The following is a 21,930-nucleotide window of genomic DNA, read 5'->3' as shown; positions in this document are numbered from 1 at the left end:
TCACAGTTTTCAAATTTACTCATATTTTTGGTGATTTCGGTGAATGATTTGGGTTTTACTATTGTATTTGAAAAAGGCATACTTATTTTTCCGAAAATTGTGAACGAGCGGAGTATCATATTTTGAGATATTACTTGCATTGTTTATTTATTTTGTTCTGAGTTGTTTCTTGATTGTCGGTGTTGGATTTTGACCTTTGCCCAAGCTCGTCGCTACTTTTAACCTAAGGTTAGGTTTGTTACTTATTGAGTATATAGGGTCGGTTGTACTCATACTATACTTCTGCACCTTGCATGCAGATTTTGGATATTGATGTTGATGTGTATGGCGGGAGCTGCCATTGAAGATGTACCAGTGATCCAGTCACAGCTGCGTCTTGTTCTTGGTAGCTTTAGAATTATTAATTTGTTCATATATATTTCAAACATATGATGTATTTTATTTCACACCAACTTTGAAAATTCTAAATCATAGAAGCTCATGATTTGTACTACATGTCCTTGGGGAATGTGGTATCAGTATTTTGGGATTTTTCTCTTAAACTTATTTTATTATGTTTCCAAATTTAAGGAATTTCGTGTTTTATTGGGGTTGTCGGCTTGCCTAGTATTACGATAGGCGTCATCATGACAGATGCGAATTTGGGTTGTGACACCAATTCCTTTAACTAACTTCTTTAATGGAGAACTAGGGTTTATCAAGTTCAACCCTCAACCACTAACTCATTTTAATAGCACCATAAATGTTATAAACATTCATGAATATATGTAATAGAGTAGGTTAAATTACTTTAATAGAATCAAATCTTGAAAATATCCAATTCAGAGTTCTTGACAAATCGTGAAATTTTGGAGAAGAATCTATTAATTTCCAACGTGATCCCATGTTAATACCAATGTTAATATGGTGAAATTGACTACAACATACCCATAAAACCTCAACGATTGGAGTGTCCAAAAGGAACTTTTGGTTTCATGCCCTAGGGTTGAAAGATGAGAAAAATGAGCCAAATCACGTATTAGGACAGTAGCCATGCGCGCTTCCAAGGCCTAGCCTTATTTGCGCGCATGCCTAAAGTTTTCAGCAACTTCAGGGTGTCACGACACCATGCGTGCGTTCTGAGCCTTCCTGGGCTCACGCATAGATCCTTCGTGTTCTATATCCGGAAGCATATATACCTTGCCCTAGGCTCGCGCATAGATCCTCTGTGTTCTATATCTGGAAGCATATATACCTTGCCCTGAGCGCGCGCAAAAACTCTCACGGAATATTTTCCCGTTTAAAAAAAATGTGATTGAAATATATATACTTCAAATATATCTGCATTATTATCTTTAAGTTGAAGAAAGATTTTTGTTCAAATGTTTTGGCTTTACTATGCATGCAGGAGCATACGATGACATATATTCTATATATAGATGATCAATCCAAGTTCGAGGACGTTTGCAAAAGTGTTCCTATAATGGAAAGTTGGTGCAAACAATTCAGACTCATCTAATTAACCTAAATATAGAATGGAGGTAGCACACAATTGATGAGTGTCTAAATTTGCAATTCTTTCATCAAACACATGGACACATACAAAATATTTATTAAGAATTGATAATAATATTAGAAATTTTGATCAAAATACTGAGTATTAAAGATTGACAATAATGTTTAAGTGTATTTAAATAATAATATGAAATTAAGAAGTTAAGATGTTTGTAAGGAAAATGACTTCGTCCAAAATAAGAGATTATTATTTTCCCCAAATTTTGGTGAAAATTGTTTTTCTTGAAAATTTCGTGCAGAAAAACACTAGAACATGACTTACGTTCGAAAACCAACTTCTTATACTGAAAGTTATTTTCCGTCATACCAAACATACCATTAATTCATTCATCCTTTCAGACAAATTAGGTGCAGAAATAGAGAGAGAAGTTGGCTTTTCAGACACGCCTAAAGCTACATGATGTGCAGTGATGCATCATACTTGCGAGAACTACACAGAATCTGATCTTTGTATAACATTGTCTCTTCTTGAAACCGACTATAGAAAAAGAAGGGGGGGAAAGTCGAATATAATTCAGTGTTCAGTAATTACGCATGTAATTTGGTTCCTTAAAGGTTAAGGATGGGGGAAGAGTAGGGAGAAGAAAAGAGAAATTTATTGGTCGTATTAATAATTTTGATTTTACTTATCGACAATTTTTAATATCTTGTTCATTCGCAATAAATGTGGTTTTTTGAGGAAAATATATTATTTCACCAATTAAGGAATAGGTATCTAACATGATCATAGGTTTTCGTATCAATTTCTGCAGAGATCTCCAGATCGCAAGTCTTGCGATACTGAACTATATTTCTGTTATTTAAGGAGAGTGTACAGGCAGACGTCATTTTCCAACTTTCACAATGTTCTCGTGATTACGCAGGTAATTGGTTCATTACTAGTTAAGGGTGGGGAAGAGTAGGGAGGAGCAAAGAGAAATTTATTAGTCGTATTAATAATTCTGATTTTATGCTTGCCTTGAGCCGAAGGTTTATCGGAAACAATCTCTCTACCTGCACAGGGTATGGTAAGATGTACGTATACACTACTCTTCCCAAATCCCACTTGTGGAATTTCACTGAGTAGTTGTTGTTATATTAATAATTCTGATTTTACATATCGACATTTTTTAATATCTTGTTCATTCGCAATAAATATGCTTTTGAGGAAAAGATACTATTTCACCAATCAAGGAAAAGGTATCTAATATGATCATTAGGTTTTCGTATCTGTTTCCGCAGAGATCTGCAGATCGTAAGTCATTATGAACTTCGCGACACTGGACTATATTCCGTCATTTCCGAAAAGTGTACGGACAATTGTCATTTCCTCCTTTTACAATATTCTCATGAAGTTGTTCACGAATCAAAGTCTGAATGTTCTTTTGAATTTAAGTAACTCTCTTGAACCATCCACCATATACATAGTACATTTACATATCGAGGAAAAGATACTATTTCACCAATCAAGGAATAGATATCTAATATGATTATAAGGTTTCTGTATCCGTTTCTGCAGAGATCTCCGGTAAGTCATTATTATCTTTGCGATACTGAACTATATTTCCGTTATTTTCGAAAAGTGTACGGGCAGATATCATTTCTTCCTTTTACAATATTCTTATGAAGTTGCTCACGAATCAAAGTGTGAATGTTCTTTTGAAGTCTCACTATTTTATTCCCTAAGTTAAGTAAATCTCTTGAACGATCCACCATATACATTTATATATTGTTTTGGACTAAGCTAAAAAAAAAATGACTATTTCAGTGATGACCCTCCATAGATTAACCTAAATAAGCCACGGCTAAAGTTGCAAAAAATAATAATAATAATAATAATAATAATAATAATATTGAATACCACTTGAAGGCTTATCTACTTTGATTGCTTAGGCTAATTAATCACTTAAACCTCCCATTCCGTTTGACATTATAACACCATTTCCCCTATATAGTATAATATATTACAAACCTTGTTTTAATTGAGTAATCGAATTCATTTTTATCCATTTTGATAATACTTAATTTAGTACATAAAACACATGATGTGTTTATTTGACTATGTGAGGTCATTGCATATCTAATCATTAGCTTAAAGGTATATATATATATATATATATATATATATATATATATATATACCCCTGCATTTTAATACAAGATCTATTTATAGAAGACATTTGAAGTTAACATTTGGAGGTGACACAACAAAATGATACCCTTTCTACTCTTAGTATCTCTTCCTACCATTCTCTTTTTTCTTCTTCTCAAAGCCAAAATAGGTAGAAATAGTATTCTACCACCAGGTCCTTTAGGTTTACCATACATTGGAAATTTGCATCAATATGATAGTTTAACCACTCATATCTATTTTTGGAAACTTTCCAAGAAATATGGTAAAATCTTCTCATTAAAACTTGCTTCTGCTAATGTGGTAGTAGTTTCTTCAGCAAAATTAGCAAAAGAGGTAACAAAAACACAAGATTTAGCATTTTGTAGTAGACCTTCTGTTCTTTGCCAACAAAAATTATCTTACAATAGTCATGATATTGCACTTGCACCTTATAGTGACTATTGGAGAGAAATGAGAAAAATTTGTATTCTTAATCTATTTAGTCTCAAAAAAGTTCAATCTTTTAGTCCGATTCGCGAAGATGAAGTTTCAAGAATGATCAAGAAAATATCACAACAAGCTAAAAATTCACAAATTACCAATTTGAGTAGTATATTGGTTTCAATAACTAGTACAATTATTTGTAGAGGTGCTTTTGGTATTAGATATGATGAAGAAGCACAAGAAAGGAGGAAATTTGATGAACTTTTGACAGAGACACAAGCATTGTTGGCAGGGTTTTTTTTCTCTGATTATTTTCCTTTTTTATTTTGGTTTGATAAAATTTCTGGAAAAATAAATAGACTTGAAAAGAATTTCAAATATTTAGATGAGTTTTATGAAGGACTTATTGAGCAGCATCTCAATCCCAATAGGCCAAAATCAATGGAAGGAGATATTCTTGATCTTTTGCTCCAATTAAAGAAAGAGCATTCAACTCCAATCAACATCACTTTGGACAATATAAAGGCAATTCTCATGGTAAGTAATCATTTTTCTATAAATATATACACCGACACCATAAAGAATTTTTACGTCATTAATCTACTATTTAATTGCTTATATTCTTTATTACCTTATAGTACGCTGCAGATTAATTTAACGTGATGGTGTAAAACGCCGGTTTACCTAAATTAAACTCATACATAATTACAGTCAAACCTCTCTATAACATCATCTCTATATTACATCCATTCACTATAAAATCCAAGTTTTCTTGGAACCAATTTTTATGTTATGTTATAATATATGTTCTCTATAATAGCACTTCACTGTAGAAGCCAAAACATATCGGAACAAACGAGACTATTATAAAGAAGTTTGACTGCATGTGCATGCATACACAACTACTTATCTATATTTCTAATGAAGTGATATATATATACTCATTTTTTTCCTCTCAATTTTATTATTTTGTAGAATATATTTGTTGCTGGAACAGACACTGTCGCGATTTCATTAGTTTGGGCAATGACAGCCTTGATAATGAACCCGAAAGCCATGAAGAAAGTTCAAGAAGAAATTAGAAAATCAGTTGGAAAGAAAGGAATGGTAAATGAAGATGATATACAAAATTTTCACTATCTTAAAGCAGTGATAAAGGAGACATTTAGATTGTATCCTCCAGCTCCAACTCTTTTGGCAAGAGAAACAATTCAAAATTCCATACTAGAAGGGTATAAAATTCCACCAAAAACTATTATTTACGTTAATTATTGGGCTATCGCGAGGGATCCTGAATACTGGGAAAATCCAGAAGAATTTATACCAGAGAGATTTTTGAATAGCAATATCGATTACAAGGGCCAAGATTTTGAGTTTATTCCATTTGGAGCAGGCAGGAGAGTTTGCCCAGGTATTCAGTGACGGTTGTATAATTTAAAGGATGAGTTTTATTCATGAAAATGTTAAAAGTAATAGAAATATAATTAAATATCACGTTTTTAACTCATTTTTAACGAGTTCAGAATCTTGAATTTATAAAGTTCAAATCTTGAATTTGCTTTGCAGGTATTGCACTTGGTGTTGCAACTTTGGAGCTTATACTTTCAAACCTTGTTTATGCATTTGATTGGGAGTTGCCTTGTGATATGAAGAAAGAAGACATTGACACTGATGTTTTGCCTGGACTTACTATGCACAAGAAAAATGCCCTTTGCCTTGTCCCTAAAAATTATCTGTAGACCTAGTCATATATGAGTTTTTGCACTTTCTTTCTGTTTAAGGTTGTCAAATTAGGTTTAAAATAAAAGAAACACCTCTAATTCTCATCTGTAAATGGTGTAGTTTATGATGGACAATAAGGAGCTAGCAGCGGCGTGTGGATGCAGCCCATAGCCTTGCTCCTATGTGCTTTCCTATCTTGTTTCTTACTATCACATCTATATTACCTATCTTGTTTGTTACTATCAAATCTATGTTTACACTGGCAAATGCTTCCCTTTTTAGTTCATTTCCTTTTGGGGTGGCAAACGGGCGGGTCGGGATCGGATATGGGCGGGTCGAAAACGGATAATGCAAAAAAATAAAAATAATAATCCGACCCCGTCCATATTTAATACGGATAAAATACAAGTTAACCAGCGGATAGTATGAAAGCCTATATTATCCATGACTTCTTGAATATGATCACTTTTGGGAGAATTCCTAGTCTCCCAAACTTGAAGAATCCCTAACTTGAAGTTTTACAAATGTAAAAGTTAAACACATTAGTTATTTATTTTCTAAGCGGATAATATGATTTTTATCCATATTTGACCCGTTTTTAAAAAGTTCATTATCCAACCTATTTTTTAATGGATAATATGGGTGGATAATTATTTCTTTTAACCATTTTGCCACTACTAATTTCCTTTGATAAGATTTTGCATTTAGCTCCACATAGGAATTAGGTGTTTTGTATATAAACAACAACAACATCAACAACAAGCCTAGTGTAATCCCACAAGTAGAGTCTCCTAGTCTCTCAAACACAGGAATCCCCAACTTGAAACTTTACAAATGTAAAAGTTAAACTCATAGTTATCCATTGATTATTCATTTTCTAAGCGGATAATATGACTTTAATCTATATTTAACCCGTTTTTAAAAAGTTCATTATCTAACCAATTTTTTAATGGATAATATGGGTGGATAACTGTTTTCTTTTAACCATTTTGCCACCACTAATTTCCTTTAATAAGATTTTCCGTCTAGCTCCACATAGGAATTAGGTGTTTTGTCTATAAACAACATCAACATCAACAAGCCTAGTGTAATCCCACAAGTGGAGTCTCGAAAGAGTAGTGTATACGCAGACCTTACCGCTACCTTTAGAAGGTAGAGAGACTGTTTTTCCGATAGACCCTCGGCACGTATTTCGTCTATAAAGAAATCGAAAAAAAGGTGAGTGTTTTTTCCTGCCATAATAATACAGAATGCTATGGTATATCATATGAAGCAAAAGACAACTGCATGCAGGAGAAACCTATGCATCTTAACATCCAAATGTACATTGTAGAAGCAAAGATATGACTTAGAAGCTACACAAACTCCTGCAGTTGAATCAATAATGTCTGAGGAGTTCACAGCACATAATAAGAGAGAAGTGCATAGCCGAATTTACGTACAATACATGATGAGTTTAAGAAAACGAACGAAGAAAACTATGCGTCTTGATGTACTGAAGAGCAACAAACAAATGGTACCCAATACGGTTTCGTCTTCCTCTTTTCCTTCTTAATGTCAACTGGATACCTCGCGGGAGAATTCCATTCTTTCTCCGCCTCCTTACTCGCGGCAGCCTGCTCAGTTGGTGCCTCCGAGCTTAGAATAGAGTTCACTGTCGTCACGGTTGTAGCCCCATTCTTCTTAGTGGCAGCAGTTTCATCTTTCTGGTTAACAGAAGGCACTTGTTTTGTGTTTGGAGATTTGGCTTCACCGAGTAGATTTTTCAATGGAGTGTGTTGCTTCCCTGTGCTCCAGTTTGTTACTTTTGCAATTATCTCCTCATTCTTCTTTCTCCCTTGAGATTCATTCACCACGTTGGTAATAGAAGGGAACCACCCGGCTTTTAGAGCTTCCGTTTTGGGCTGTTGAGCGATAAGCTGTGCTTCAATCTCGGAAGCAGAAGCTTTCTTGTCGGCGTTTTCTCTGGATTCAACCAATGTCATGAAAGACGGAGGCTCGTAAACATCTGGCTTATCAGGATGCCGCTCCTCAGCTCCAGAAGTTGGTTTCTGCAAGACACGCTCCGATTTCTCGCGAGTATCAGTTGCTTCGGCATCAGGAACAGCTGTCGACTCCGACTGGGTGGAAAGCACTGTTTCATCACAAATAGCAGAATCTATTATTAGATTGGAGGAAAATACATCCTCAATAACAAAAAGCAACAAAAAATTAACTTCCAATAAGCTGGTTTAATGATATCTATACAAAGAAAACAGAAGTGATTATACCTGAAACAGAACCCCAGTTGGCATCTAGGCTATCGGCTCTGCTGCTCGAATTCGTTGATATATCCACTGCAGAAACCGTGTCGTTCTGTTTAATGAGCTTGTCATTACCCTCATTCAGTGAGGCTGATGAAATGACCCCAGTGGCATTCTTAAGGCCATCTCCTGCATGGAAGTTATCAACAACGCGACCGTTCAAATCAGTATCGACAACCAAACCAGCTGGCTCTTTCACATCACAATCACTAATTATTTGGGAATCCAATCCAGTTGCACTGGTAGGCTCCAACGCTTTGGCATTGTTGCTTACTTTGCTGTCTTCGGAGGCTTCATGAAAAATTTCATCTCTGCTTTCATGCACAGTCGTGACTGTAACTATAACAGGGTCATTATGCCCTCCAACTGAGTAGATAGTTTTATCACCTTCAAAAACTCCTTCTAGCTTTTCCTTAGTTCTTTCTTTCTCAGTTTCACCCCCAGTTACAATTGGCTGTTCAGTTCTAGCCTTTTCATGTTCGTCATGGTCACTTCCTCCAAGAGTGACCGTAGTTTGATTAGCTTCAGATAAACAAGAAGTGTCTACAACGGTTGTTTCCTTGTTTGCAAGAAGCTCATTTTCTGGATGTCCACCCTTGTTCTCTTCTTCCATGGTAAAAATTGTTTCGGTTCTTTCGATTACAGGATCATCAACTTTTGTTGTTTGCTTGGCTTCTTCCTGAACAGATGAAGTAATGGTGTTCGTATCTGAGTGGTCGGTCGGGGAACCTGAAGGAAGAGAATTCTTTAAAGAGTCACCATCGATAGAAACAGGTTCAGGTTCAGAAGAGCAGAGTACTTCAGAAGAGCCAAGATCCAACGGCAAACTAGACTTGAACTTATTGTAGTCTTTGAAGTCTTTAAGCAAGAAGAGTTCAGGGTTGTCTGACGCAGGTAAATCTTTTGCCAAAGACACCACATGCACATCTTCCCTCACTTCCTCAGTTTTGGATGAGTCGGAAAACTCTGTTTGACTACCACCATCTATTTCCTTGGAAGAATCAGCTTCCAATTCCAACATAGGGACATTAGGCGCCTGTACAAGAGGTGAAAGTTCAACGGAGATTCTCTGTTTGTCCTCCACCTTATCGGGTTGCTCACACTCCTTATCAATGTTCTCATCAGCCATAGCTTTAACACCAGCTTCAGACAAGTCCAGTTTCAAGTCCACAGAATCAGGATTTTCATTCTCATCATGCTGTAGTTTGGCTTCAATCGGAACACTAACTGTAGCTTGCTCATCTGCCTCAAGTAAATCAGACGGGAAGTTTAAAGGGTCTGAATTTTTCCCCTCTGCCTCCTGTGGCGTTGACTCATAACTTGCATTATTTGACGTCTTTCCATCTGTATCAGATACTGCTGATTGAGAGACTTCGACAGCAACACCGACAGCATCAACTAAACCTTCACCGGTATTAATATCTTCTATCTCCTTCAAATCGCTTGGCTGCCCAGAAGACATCTGCACGTGTCTGGCTTCAATAGATTCAGTTGTATTATTCTCCTGCAGAGAAGCATCCACTGGTATCTCTGACTTAATAGGGTCGCAATCAATCTTTGTACCGAAAGATTCAGCTACTTCTGGCTGATTGATTGCACTTTCAAATGATTCGAGATGATTCACTTCAGTCGCATGTCGGGCATCATTTGAGGATCCTGAAATACCTACAACCATGAAAGTGCACCCCAAATTGGCAAAAACCACATTACATGTAATTAACGAACAAAATGCAGCTTTCAAATGTGAAGGCAGATTGCTAAACCTAAATAGCAGAATGACAAAAATCAAAGATCCTAAAAATTTAATATATGTAAATAAAGGTTGTCGTAATGACATAAAATCGAACTGGCGGCCAGCAGATTACAAGGACATAATTCTCTCCAAAAAATAAATAAATAATTGAAGGATGCTCTCCTCTGACCTCCATACAATATCACAATGTAGGACTGGTTCACACGGTTGAATTCATAACATCATATTACCATTCATTAGAAAGAGCAAGTTCAAAGGATGTTCTGCAGTTCAGATAAACTACCACTCCAAGTACCCACCGCCCACCCAACAGAGGGAAAGGACAAACTCATTGCATGAAAGTAAAAGAAAAGAACAACTGAATTGGTTAGAATATCTTCATTTTAGGCACTCAAGGATGTGGCCTAGTGGTCAATGAAGTGGGTGAGAACCCTGAGGTCTCAAGTTCAAATCCCAGCGGAGGCAAAAAACACTAGGTGATTTCTTCCTATCTATCCAAACCTTGTTGGATAGAGTTACCTAGTACCTGTTGTTGGTGGGAGGTGGCAGGTATCCCGTGGAATTAGTCGAGGTGCGCGCAAGCTCGCCTGGACACCACGTATATAAAAAAAATATCTTCATTTTAGCATCATTCCATTCTTGATCATCATTTCTTCCAATCTCACCGAATAGCCTAATAGAAATTGATTGTAAAGGAAAAGGCGTGCGGTAAAAACATGTCGGGTTTTGGTACTCCCTAAATTGCTTTAAACACATCTTTCACTGTCTTGGTGGTTTCCTGATCACATAATATTGGGCAATTCCAACTCCTCAAGGAGCAACTCCTCCTCAGGAGGACCTAAGAAACAGGCCACATGGCGATACGACAATTCAGAACAAATTTATGCTGAAAATTGTGGATTGACCTGAAATAAATGTCTTCAAAGGCACAGCTACTGTGTCCGGCATAAATAGCCGATTCAGGAAATATGACAAAGGGAATTTAATGGTCGTCATAGAGCTTAGAGACAAGTACAAAAACAAGGATTTAAAATATCCAGTATAAATTTAATTTAAACCACCTTGACACAATGGAAATAAATACTTTGAGAAATTAAGCAAAGTTGTTCATAAAATAATTAAATTACTCGAGGAACATCTATCTAACACTGCCCCTTTCAGTGTTTAATGTGTTTTTTTAGTTGAATCAATACAAGTAAACTTCATCCCGTCCATCTCATTTAGAATTCATCAAAAGAATTTGTAGACACAACCATTTTGGCTCACCAATTACCAAAAGTAGCAGGGGAAATTAATTTCCTAACAAGGGAAAAAGGAAAGTTAGATGCAGAAACAAGATTCTAATTAAAGGAAAGAACTAAAATGGCATTACTTTGAACTTTGACCAGTTGAGGTATCTAGCTTCTACTATTTGCAGACATCAACGGACAACAAGAACAACAACAACAAACCCAGTGATTTCCCACAAGTGGGGTATGGGGAGGAAAGTGCGTACGCAGACCTTACCCCTACCATGGGAGGGCAGAGACGCTGTTTTCAACGGACATCAACGGACCTATCTATATTAATTCAACCAAATCTAGTCCTTTGTAAACGCCACTCTTTGTCCTTATCACCTAATTATATCATTTCTCCCGTTGAATTAAATCAAGAATTTATTTTATACCCAAAACCTTATTCTCCAATCAAAATGATTAAAAATTTCTTAGAAGGTTCTTCTATGAAGACATACATACTCCACATGCCATATTTTCAGGAGAGCTTTCATTTGCCCTTGTTTACAGCGAGTTTGTCGTGCATGAGCTGCCATACGTGTTTTATCATTTATGACGAATATCCTCAAAGTCTAACATGTTTCATGCACTACTCGTCACAATCCCACGTGAATCCCCAAGTAGGAAAAAGAAAAAGACAAGAAATAAAGAATCAACCTCCCCTGAATGAGAGATTGTCTTTTCCCTACTCTGCGAAAGGTCATTTGACGACAAACACAGAATCAGGATGAAATCAGGAAAAGCTTGCAAACCATAATAATATATACATTGCTAAGTACAACTAGATACAGCACATTTGAGAAGCCATTGATCTAGCATAAATACCTCCAGTTGAATCGGCCTTCAATAACTCATCATCAACTCTTTTCACGTTCGATCTCAAACTTTTGACATCCTCCGGATGCTCTTCCAACCCAGGGCTAATCCCGCTATCAGAAAACTCCGTAACCGCATCAGAGAAAGTTTCATCTTCTGATCTATATGATTTGTCACTAATACCACTAATCTCTTTAACAATTGTCTTTCCAACGATAGGACCTAAAACCAAAAAAACAAGATCAACATAAAACACAAGAATTCAGCTGAAAAGAGAAACTAAACTACATTCGTGCAGAAGGCTCGAGATTTACTCACTTGGAGTTTGCTGATCCCCGTCCGAGTGGTGCTCGTCGTCGGAAACAGACGAATGGGTAGAATTATCTGCTGTTTCAGATTCACTAAGCTTATATCCTTCAATTTTTCCACAGACTTTCTTGTGTGATCTTCTGTGTCTAGCACTAGGATGTGGATTTGGAAAAGGCCACCCGCATTTATGACACAAATGCGGCGCATGATTCTCAGGCCCTGAATGTAAGAAACCTCAGTTTCACAAAAAATTATACATGAAAATACAAAGATTAACAGAGCAAAAACAAGAAATAATGCTACAAATAATTACACCCTGAAGAGTATGAACTACACATGTCTGATTATATCTGTGTACATGCTTTTAAGATTAAATAAAACCCCATTTCACAACTCCCAACACACACAAAAAAAAAACATAAATTAAACATTGAAAATTAAAAAGATTCATAGAGCAATAACAGGAAATGATGCTTAATAAGTATATTAAAATCAATCACTAACCAAAATTTCACACATTAATAGATACACATATCTTCAAAAATCAAAAGAAAACCCCATTTCCCAACACCCAATAAACTAAAAAAAACCATAAACAAAAACAAAATTCACAGAACAATTAAACATAAATGAAACTAAACATATTTTACCACTCTCATACTCATGTTGACCAAAAGTCAAGATTTTGACCAGTACATGACTTGATACTACAGAAAGGCAATTAACACAAAAAACAAAAAGTACCAAATAAAGTATGAGAAATGTAGATTCTTCAGCAAACCCTTAAAACCCCTAATCAAGAAACTATATACAAAGAAAAATAAAAAATTTAAATAAAAAAACAAGATTTCAGTAACCCAAATGAGAAAAGGAAGATATTAACCTGATGGGGTAGTAAATTTGTGATCTTGGCTTTCCATAAAGCAAGAAAATGAGTGAAAAAAACAGCAAGAGAAGTGAAACCTGGAGATGAACAAGTCTGCAGTACGGACAAAAAAAGAAAAGGTTTTGTTAACTAAAAGGAGAAGAAATGTGAAAGAAAGACTTTATTAGTCTTTAGGAGTTATTAAAGTTGGAAAAGTATATGATATTGACAAAGAGGTGGGTGTGATTGCCGGGGTGGGTGGGGTTTGGGGGTTGGGGTGTTGATGATGAGAATGGATAATATTGCAACATGTGAGTGTGTGTGTGTGTTATAAAAAACAGTAAATTTGCAATACCTGTCTTTTAACTAGAACTAGAATCCTATGCTTTGGAATCTTCGGGTATGATTGAATGAGTCAAGTTGTGTGCTTGGAATGGTTGTACATTAATGAGATTCATGCTTTTTAATAGATGAAAAAAGGTAGGTACAAGATATTACCCATTCACGCAAGGTCCGAGAAAGCCGCACCCCAAGGGTGTAATATAGATAATTTACACTAATGCAATCACTAATGATTGTTTTCACGGCTCGAATCCGTAACATATAAGTCATACGAATACAATTTTATCATTGCTCCAAGTCTTCCCCTCCGTGTTTAACGGACGAATGACATAAATTTATTGAAATAGTGCATATGTTAAAACACCATCAAAAGCTTAAAGTTTTGTGATACCAGTAAAATTCTTCTATAATTATGAGTTAAATTTACAGTGTTTTTGGCTTCCTATCAAAGTTTATAATATTATAAATTAATTATTATTTTCTCCGTCTCAATTTATTTGATAAATTTAAATTTTGAGAGTTACACGAATTTTTCTTTAATTACGATTTCTTCATATGCTTTATAAATATTTTGAGTTATTAATTACTGTGACTTATAATACTTTAATGTAATTTTTAAAAATGTAAATTTTGTTTTTAAAAAATTGAAGATTCGTTCGAATTCGAATTAAAATTGAGAAGGTTGACTCTCATTTCCGTAAAAAGAAATTGAGACAGAAAAAGCACAATATTTTATAATTTCTTGATATTTGTGAGACTCTTATGGATTATTTCCTTATCTGATATGGAATAAAATTAAAGTATAGGGATTTATAGAATGTTTGGGTTGTTTTGGTAAGAAATGAAGGAATACAAATTATTTCTTTTTTTAAGTTTGGTAAGGAAATTAAAAAGAAACTAAAAGTAGATGAGTTAGATCGTATCAAATTTGTTGAATAATATATTGATTGCCCGGAATTCAGTTCTACTAGATTCAAGTCAAACATTTGAAAGTGAAGAAGAAAATAAGTTTTGTGATCAAACTAAGAGAATTAGTCAACCATAATTATATGATGCTCATACGTAATTTATTATGTCGAAATTTGACAGTTGGTCAGAAAGTACCTACTTCAATGACGTGTATTGCATCAAATCTTTTTTTTTCTCAACTTTAAAAACAAATCGTAATTCCGTTTTAACATGATAATCCAAAATATCAAAGTTGGACAGTTTCGGGAAATACATACTTCAGGCCTATTGCGTCAATATTTTCTTTTCTAACTTTAAAAATAAATTAAAATTCCGGTTTATGTTGATAAATAGTGATGCCAATCCAAATGGTTGTGTTAGGTTTTAGTTTTAATGATAAAAATAATATAATTGCTCTTGGTATAGGGACTTAAGGAAAGCATTCAAGATTGGAGGAATCAATTAAAGGAACTCAAGGAAAGCATCCAAAATTGAAGGAATCAATCAAAGGCAAGGAAACCAATCTGAGAATGATTGAAGAGGAAAAGAAGTATCGAAGATCTTGCAAGATAATCAATCAAGTTGCTATTACTGGAAGGACCAAAAATCAAGGAGTAAATCCGGCGTTATCAAGACCAGTAGAAGGAAAGATATTAAAGTCCTTTCATCAAGGAAGAGCAACGGCAAATAACCTTATTCTTGGAAATAATCAATTTCTTTCCAAGGATCAAATCTCTTGGGTTGGCAAATCTCTTCAGCAACGACCTCTTACAAAGTATTTATACACATCCTTAAGCCTTAGAAAAATATACTTTGATCGAACCAAATACCCTCTCTTTGTTCTACACTTCTACTCCAAACAAATATTGTATCTCTATTAGATCTGTTGTGTAACAAGTTAGAGAAAAAAGAGAAAAAAATATCGGTGAGGCATTGTATCAAAAAGAAACGAGTGACATAGAAACTGAGTAATTGGTGTAAACCACACCATTCACGATTGTACTCCAAAAACTCATTCACTGAAAGAGAACTCCCTTGCAACCCAAGGGAACTAGACTAGGATTCACATTGAATCCGAACCAGTATAAAAATTCTGGTGTCTTTAATTCCTGCACTTTATTTTTGCATCTTAATTTCTGCTCTTCTTATTATCTCGTTATTACATCTAGTCGACTAATTAGAAAACTAGTCAACTAGTAGCGATTAAAATATAAAATAAACAATCCCCTCCCCCCTTGTACTTTCAATTGGTATCAGAGCAAGGCTCACACTTTTTCTTTTACTTAACAACTTGTGAGAAAAGATCATGGCAAATTAAGTTATTGTCAGAGCACTCTTTCAGGAAGGAAGATCACAAGTTAGGCCACCATACTTCAATGGACAATATTTCTCTCACTGAAAAGTGCGTATGAAAATATATGTAAAATCTTATGATGTCAAGGTTTGGAGAGTTATCAAAAAGGGAAATTACCCACTACCGGCTGCAGCTCAACCACCCGTTGATCCTGAAGATATAGATGAATATACTGATGAACAAATGGCGGTTGTGCAAGTTAATGCTAATGCAAGGAATCTGCTCTATAATGCTATAAGTGGTAAGGAATATGAGAAAATCTCTAGTTGTGATACAGCCAAAGAGATGTGGGATAAACTTGAAGTCACCTGTGAAGGAACCAGTAAAGTGAAAGAAACCCATATCAACAAGTTGGTCCATGACTACAAACTTTTCCAGATGAAAGAAGGAGAATCTATTGAAGAAATGTTTGCCAGATTTAGCAAAATCATCAGTGATCTAAAAGATTTTGGCAAACCCTACTCAAGTGGTAATCAAGTTAGAAAAATTCTGAGAAGTCTGCCCACTACTTGGCAGACAAAAGTAGTTACTCTTGAGTCACAGGATTTGAACAAATTATAATATGATGAACTTTGAGGAGAACTTATAGCTTTCGAGAAAACTCATCTCAAGAAAACAAATCAAGAAGAGAAGAAGAAAACAGTTGCTTTCAAGACTACAACTGAAAGAACAGACAATGATATTGATGACGACCCTGAAGTTCTTCAAGAAGAAATTGCCATGGTATCAAGGAACATGGATGGTTTAATGAGGAGATACAAGAATACAAAAAGAGGCAGAATACCACCCAGGCGAACTAGGCAATATAATGAACAAGACAAAAATGATGGCAAATGCTATGAATGTGGAAGATTTGGGTATGTTCAAGCTGAATGTCCTGAGCTTAAACGAAAGGCCTCCAGAGGTTTTAACAAGAACAAATCATTTGGAAGCTGGAGTGATGAAGACAGTTCTGAACATGAAGAGATAGAAAATCTATGCTTCATGACAATTTTGGAAAACGACATGAACAAGCTCTCAGGGTGCTGGACAGACGAGGACATCTCAGATGATGATTGCAAAGATGACAATGAGAATTGTTTCATGGCACGAGGTGAAACAAGTGAGGTAAGACCTTTTAACTATGAAAGATGAAATAAATTGCAGGATATTCTTGACCTCACTTTGGAAGAGTCTCAAAAGATGATGAATGAAATAAAGAGACTCAACAGAGAAATAAAAGACTGGAAACTCAAGCTTAAAGTATGCGAAATTGAAAAAGAAGTACTTCAAGATGAAGTTGATGAATTGCAAATGCAACTCAATGGCATGCGTAAATCCACCAGTCATAGTTTTGTAAAGTCGAACCAGGCAACTTACAAGTCAACTGGAGAAGGACCTGCCAGAACAGAGTCCACTAGTACCAACACAAATGGGAGAACCAAAAATGGATCAAGTCCTATGTGTCACCACTGTAATAAAAATGGACACAAATATTATTTTTGTCGATTTCATAAGTCAAATGTCTGAGAATGGATTTGGAAACCCCAAAAACAATCCTGAATCTAGTAATACTAACCAACAAGGACCCAAACAAGCTTGGGTACCTAAAAGAAAGTGATAATTATGTTTTGTAGGAACACCACATAAGGAGTCACGAAGGAAAATGGTACTTGGATAGTGCATGTTCCAGTCACATGACAGGTGACAAAAACCTGTTTAAAGAAGTTACAAAAATAGATGGAGGAAATGTCAAATTTGGTGATGACTCAAAAGGAAAGATAGTCGGTACCGGAACAGTTCCTTTCAATAATAACTGTGATATCACTGAAGTTTATCTTGTTGACGGACTTAACTATAACCTTCTGAGTATAAGTTAGCTATGCGACTCAGGGTATGAAGTAAAGTTCAAGAAAACAGGTTGTGCTATTGAAGATGAGACAGGTAAAATAATCCTCCTATGTAAAAGGTATGAAAATATTTATATTCTTGATGGTTTTGAAAATATAGATGGTCATATTTGCTTAACGTTCATATCTGATGATCCATGTTATGGCATAAGAAACTTGGCCATGCAAGCATGCATTTGATAGAAAAACTTTCCAAGCATGATTTAGTTATTTGGTTTACCCAAACTCAATTTTTCTAGAAATCCTATATGTGATGCATGTCAGATTGGTAAACAAACTAGAAATTCTTTCAAAAATAAAGATGTTGTATCCACTTCAAAACCCTTGCAATTGCTTCATATGGACTTATTTGGACCTACTAGAACTGCTAGCATTGGAGGAAAACGATATGCATTTGTTATTGTTGATGATTACTCACATTTTACTTGGGTAATTTTTCTATCTCACAAAGATGAAGCTTTGAAAAATTTCGAGATCTTCTGTAAAAAAAGTCGAAAGAGAAAAGGGATATCTTATTACAACTATTCAAAGTGATCATGGAGGAGAATTTGAAAGCAGAGCATTTGAAGATTTTTGTAACGATCAAGGATACACTCACAACTTCTCTGCTCCAAGGTCACCCCAACAGAATGGAGTTTTTGAAAGGAAAAATAGGACTTTACAGGATATGGCAAGAACTATGATACTAGAATATTCACTGCCAAATCACTTCTGGGCAGAAGGAGTAAGTACAGCTTGTCACATTCTCAATCGATGTCTCATAAGACCCATCCTGAGGAAGACTCCATGTGAACTGTGAAAAGGTAAACGACCCAATATAAGTTACTTTCATTCTTTTGGAAGCAAGTGTTTCATTCATAATAATGGTAAGGACAATCTTGTAAAATTCGATCCAAGAAATGACAAAGGTATTTTTCTGGGTTATTCATTGAATAGTAGATCAGTCTATAATAAACGCACATTGTGTGTAGAAGAGTCAGTACATGTTATCCTTTATGAGAATAACACTTCGGCCAAGAAAGGAATTATTGCAGGTGATGAAGATCAAACACAGGTAATTCAGGAGACTAACAAATCTCAAGAGTCGACTAATAAACCTGACAGTGTGGTAGAGTCAACTAATGAGATTAGCAACAGTCAATCAGAACCTCCAGAGGAGTCAACTACTCATACAATTCGTCCAAATGAATGGAGAAACGAACGGGAATATCCTCAAAAGTTCATCATAGGGGATCCAAGCGAAGGAATAAAAACCAGTGGAGCTCTCAAGAAGAAAGCTAACATAGCACTGATTTCCCAGATTGAGCCAAAGAAAATAGAGGAAGCTTTTGAAAGACTCAAGCTGGCTTCAAGCAATGCAAGAAGAGCTAGATCAATTCAACAAAAATCAAGTATGGAAACTGATGCCCAAGCCTGAAAATGCTCTCGTAATTGGAACAAAGTGGGTTTTCAGAAATAAGCTGAATGGGGATGGAAAAGTTGTGAGAAACAAAGCCAAATTAGTTGCTCAAGGATACTCTCAACAAGAAGGAGTCGACTATAACGAAACCTTCGCTCCAGTAACTCGACTAGAATCTATACGAATTCTTCTTGCATATGCATCATTTAAAAGATTCGGGCTGTTCCAGGTGGATGTTAAAAGTGCCTTTTTGAATGATTTCATTGAAGAGGAGGTATCCGTGAAACAACCTCCTGGATTTGAAGATTTAAAGTTTCCCTACCATGTGTATAAACCGACCAAAGCATTGTATGGACTGAAACAAGCTCCACGAGTATGGTACGAAAGACTTAGCTCATTTCTTATTGATCACGGATTCACAAGAGATAAAGTAGATACTACCCTGTTTATTAAAAGATCATCAGAAGGTAATCTCATTATTCAAGTTTACGTTGATGATATTATTTTTGGTAGTGCTAATCCTCTTTTGTGCAAGAAATTTTCAAATCTTATGCAAAACGAGTTTGAAATGAGTATGATGGGGGAGCTAACGTTCTTTCTTGGACTTCAAATTCAACAATCCGAAGAAGGAACGTTCATATGTTAGACAAAATATACAAAGGAGTTGATTCAAAAGTTCGGTATGAGCAATGCCAAAGCTATTGGCACACCAATGAGTCCTTCAACCAGTCTTGACAAAGATGAACAGGGAAGTCCTGTTGATGAAACTAAGTATCGTGGAATGATTGGCTCACTTCTTTATCTAACTGCTAGTCGACCGGATATTATGTTTAGTGTCTGTAAATGTGATAGGTTTCAGTCAGCTCCTAAAGAATCACATCTGACTGTAGTAAAGAGAATTATTCGATATCTTATTCGAACTGTCTCTCATGGATTGTGGTATCCACACTCTAATAATTTTAAACTATAAGGTTTTTCATATGCTGATCTTGCAGGTGATAAGGAAGACAGAAAAAGTACCAGTGGAACATGCCAACTACTTGGAAAGGCACTGATATCTTGGAACAGTAAAAAGTAAGGATCAGTCGCATTATCCACAACTGAGGCTGAGTATATCGCCATTGGACAATGTTGTGCACAATTACTATGGATATCTCATCAATTGGGTGACTATGAATTATTCTTTAAACTCATACCAATTGTCTGTGATAACTCTAGTGTTATATGTCTCTCCAAAAATTATGTGCATCATTCTAGGGTAAAGCATATAGACATCAAGCATCATTTTATTAGAGATCATGTCCTTAAGGAAAATATAGAACTATCTTTTGTTAGAACTACTGATCAATTAGCGGATATTTTTACTAAGCCTTTACTAGAGGACAGAGTATGCTTTTTAAGAGAATTACTTGGTATTATTTGCATTAATCATTAATATTAGGACCTATGTGTTACTATATGGCTAATGCTCATTTTTTAATCATTAATTGCGCCTCCGAGTTCCCTCTCTTTTCCTCTCTTTTCACATTAGTTGCAGATTTCAAAGAAGGAAAACCAATCATCATGTCTGATCACTAACACCCCTTCCTTTTTAGTACTCAACCGTCAGAAACCCTTCTTTTAATACCTGAAACCCCTTCTCAATCTCCATCGTCTCTATCGCCTAGAAACCATCTACAAAAACTTTCCTCAACCAAAGCTTTCCCATGACCAAACACTCCAAAAATCCCTCAGCCTCTACCAGGAAGAGTACTCGCTCCAGAGCAAAAACCCATTCTCAGCCTCCAGAACAAGTAGACCTAGGGTCCGACCATTCAGAAGGTTTTGCCTCCTCTCAGGCGGACCTCTCAGATCATTCTCATACTTCAGGAGAAAAAGTCTTGGGAAAAAGACCTATGGAAGAACCCCATGAATCCTTTACTCCAAAGAAGTCGAAAATAGATCTCTCCAGCTCTTTAGAGTCTGGCCTAAATTTCTGGGATTCTCCAAACATGGATTTTTTCATCGCTTTGAAAGACAAGCCAATTGCTCATGGGAGGGTAGTCAACTTTGATAATATGGAAGCCCTAAATTGTAAGGTAAAAGTTCTATTCGTCTATCAAGGCTGGTCAAAATTCTTTTCTGTTCCCCTTCCTAAAGTTTATGAATCCCTAGTGAAAATATTTTATGCAAATCTTCGCTCTAGTAAGTCTGACAAGTTGGAATCCTTAGTGTTAGGGAAGCGCGTTGTTCTTGATTGTGCCATATTTGACTCAATTTTCCAGTGTAAGTGTTCTGATTTTCCCATGCTTTTCAAAAATTACTGGCCTGATGATTTTGAAATCTCTTTTGATCAAGCAAAATGGTGTATTGCTGAGTGTCCATCTGAATCTCTCCCAAACCAGTTAGGTCTAAGTGATGTTAGTTTTGAAACTCGTATTCTAACCCACATTATTGCAACTACGCTGCTTCCTCGTACTGGTTCTTTCTCAACCTTCTCTTAAAGAGATACTTTTCTTGTCTATTGTCTTGTGACAAGACTCAAGATCAAACTGTCCTCCTGAGTCATCAATTTTATGATTGAAAGTGTTGTTGATCCCATCAGTCTGTCCTATGGCATGACCATCACTCACATTCTGAAAGCTCATAATATCTCCATCTTTGAATATCCCTTCATCTTTGTTTTAAAATCTTACAATTCCAGAGTATTTGCGAGTATGGGGTATATGTGTGTGAAGGGCTCATGGGTTAAGAAACAAGAAGGTGAGATCAAACTTGTTCAACCTGAGTCAAAGTCCAAACCCTCTGTTTCCCATCATAGTCCTAGTGACCTTGACCTTGCTGAGAAACTTGCTGTCATTGACAATCAGTTGTCCACCATCAAAGA

The 21,930-nt window shown here is 35.8% G+C and overlaps 2 protein-coding genes and 1 pseudogene across 4 annotated transcripts; 2 read left to right on the top strand and 1 right to left on the bottom strand.

Annotated features, from left to right (window-relative positions):
* Positions 1 to 3,686: 3,686 nt before the first annotated feature.
* On the top strand, positions 3,687 to 5,916 carry LOC104096712 (6,7,8-trihydroxycoumarin synthase-like). Of its 2 annotated transcripts, none has more exons than XM_070186079.1 (3): positions 3,687 to 4,627; positions 5,066 to 5,514; positions 5,657 to 5,787. In XM_070186079.1, exons 1-2 carry the CDS (start codon positions 3,746 to 3,748, stop codon positions 5,510 to 5,512), a joined length of 1,329 nt encoding a protein of 442 aa, XP_070042180.1. In that variant the 5' UTR covers positions 3,687 to 3,745; the 3' UTR covers positions 5,513 to 5,514; positions 5,657 to 5,787. The 2 variants fall into 2 exon arrangements, with proteins under 2 accessions (XP_070042180.1, XP_009601421.1); XM_009603126.4 differs by having other exon boundaries at positions 3,688 to 4,627; positions 5,066 to 5,501; positions 5,657 to 5,916.
* Positions 5,917 to 7,100: 1,184 nt separating this feature from the next.
* LOC104096711 (uncharacterized) lies at positions 7,101 to 13,329 on the bottom strand. 2 transcript variants are annotated; one of them, XM_009603124.4, is made up of 5 exons: positions 13,151 to 13,329; positions 12,277 to 12,486; positions 11,968 to 12,180; positions 8,083 to 9,780; positions 7,101 to 7,946 (listed from the first exon to the last, which is right to left on the bottom strand). In XM_009603124.4, the coding sequence occupies exons 1-5, from the start codon at positions 13,185 to 13,187 to the stop codon at positions 7,291 to 7,293; spliced, it is 2,814 nt and encodes a 937-aa protein (XP_009601419.1). In that variant the 5' UTR covers positions 13,188 to 13,329; the 3' UTR covers positions 7,101 to 7,290. The 2 variants fall into 2 exon arrangements, with proteins under 2 accessions (XP_009601419.1, XP_009601420.1); XM_009603125.4 differs by having other exon boundaries at positions 8,083 to 9,771.
* Positions 13,330 to 19,431: 6,102 nt separating this feature from the next.
* Positions 19,432 to 20,142, top strand: LOC138898337 (uncharacterized mitochondrial protein AtMg00810-like; annotated as a pseudogene).
* The last annotated feature ends 1,788 nt before the right edge of the window (positions 20,143 to 21,930 follow it).

This window comes from Nicotiana tomentosiformis, chromosome 9 (assembly GCF_000390325.3).
Source record: "Nicotiana tomentosiformis chromosome 9, ASM39032v3, whole genome shotgun sequence".
Lineage (NCBI taxonomy): Eukaryota > Viridiplantae > Streptophyta > Magnoliopsida > Solanales > Solanaceae > Nicotiana > Nicotiana tomentosiformis.
The sequence above is the reverse complement of the archived record's forward strand: the minus strand, read 5'-3'. Positions and strand labels throughout refer to the sequence as shown.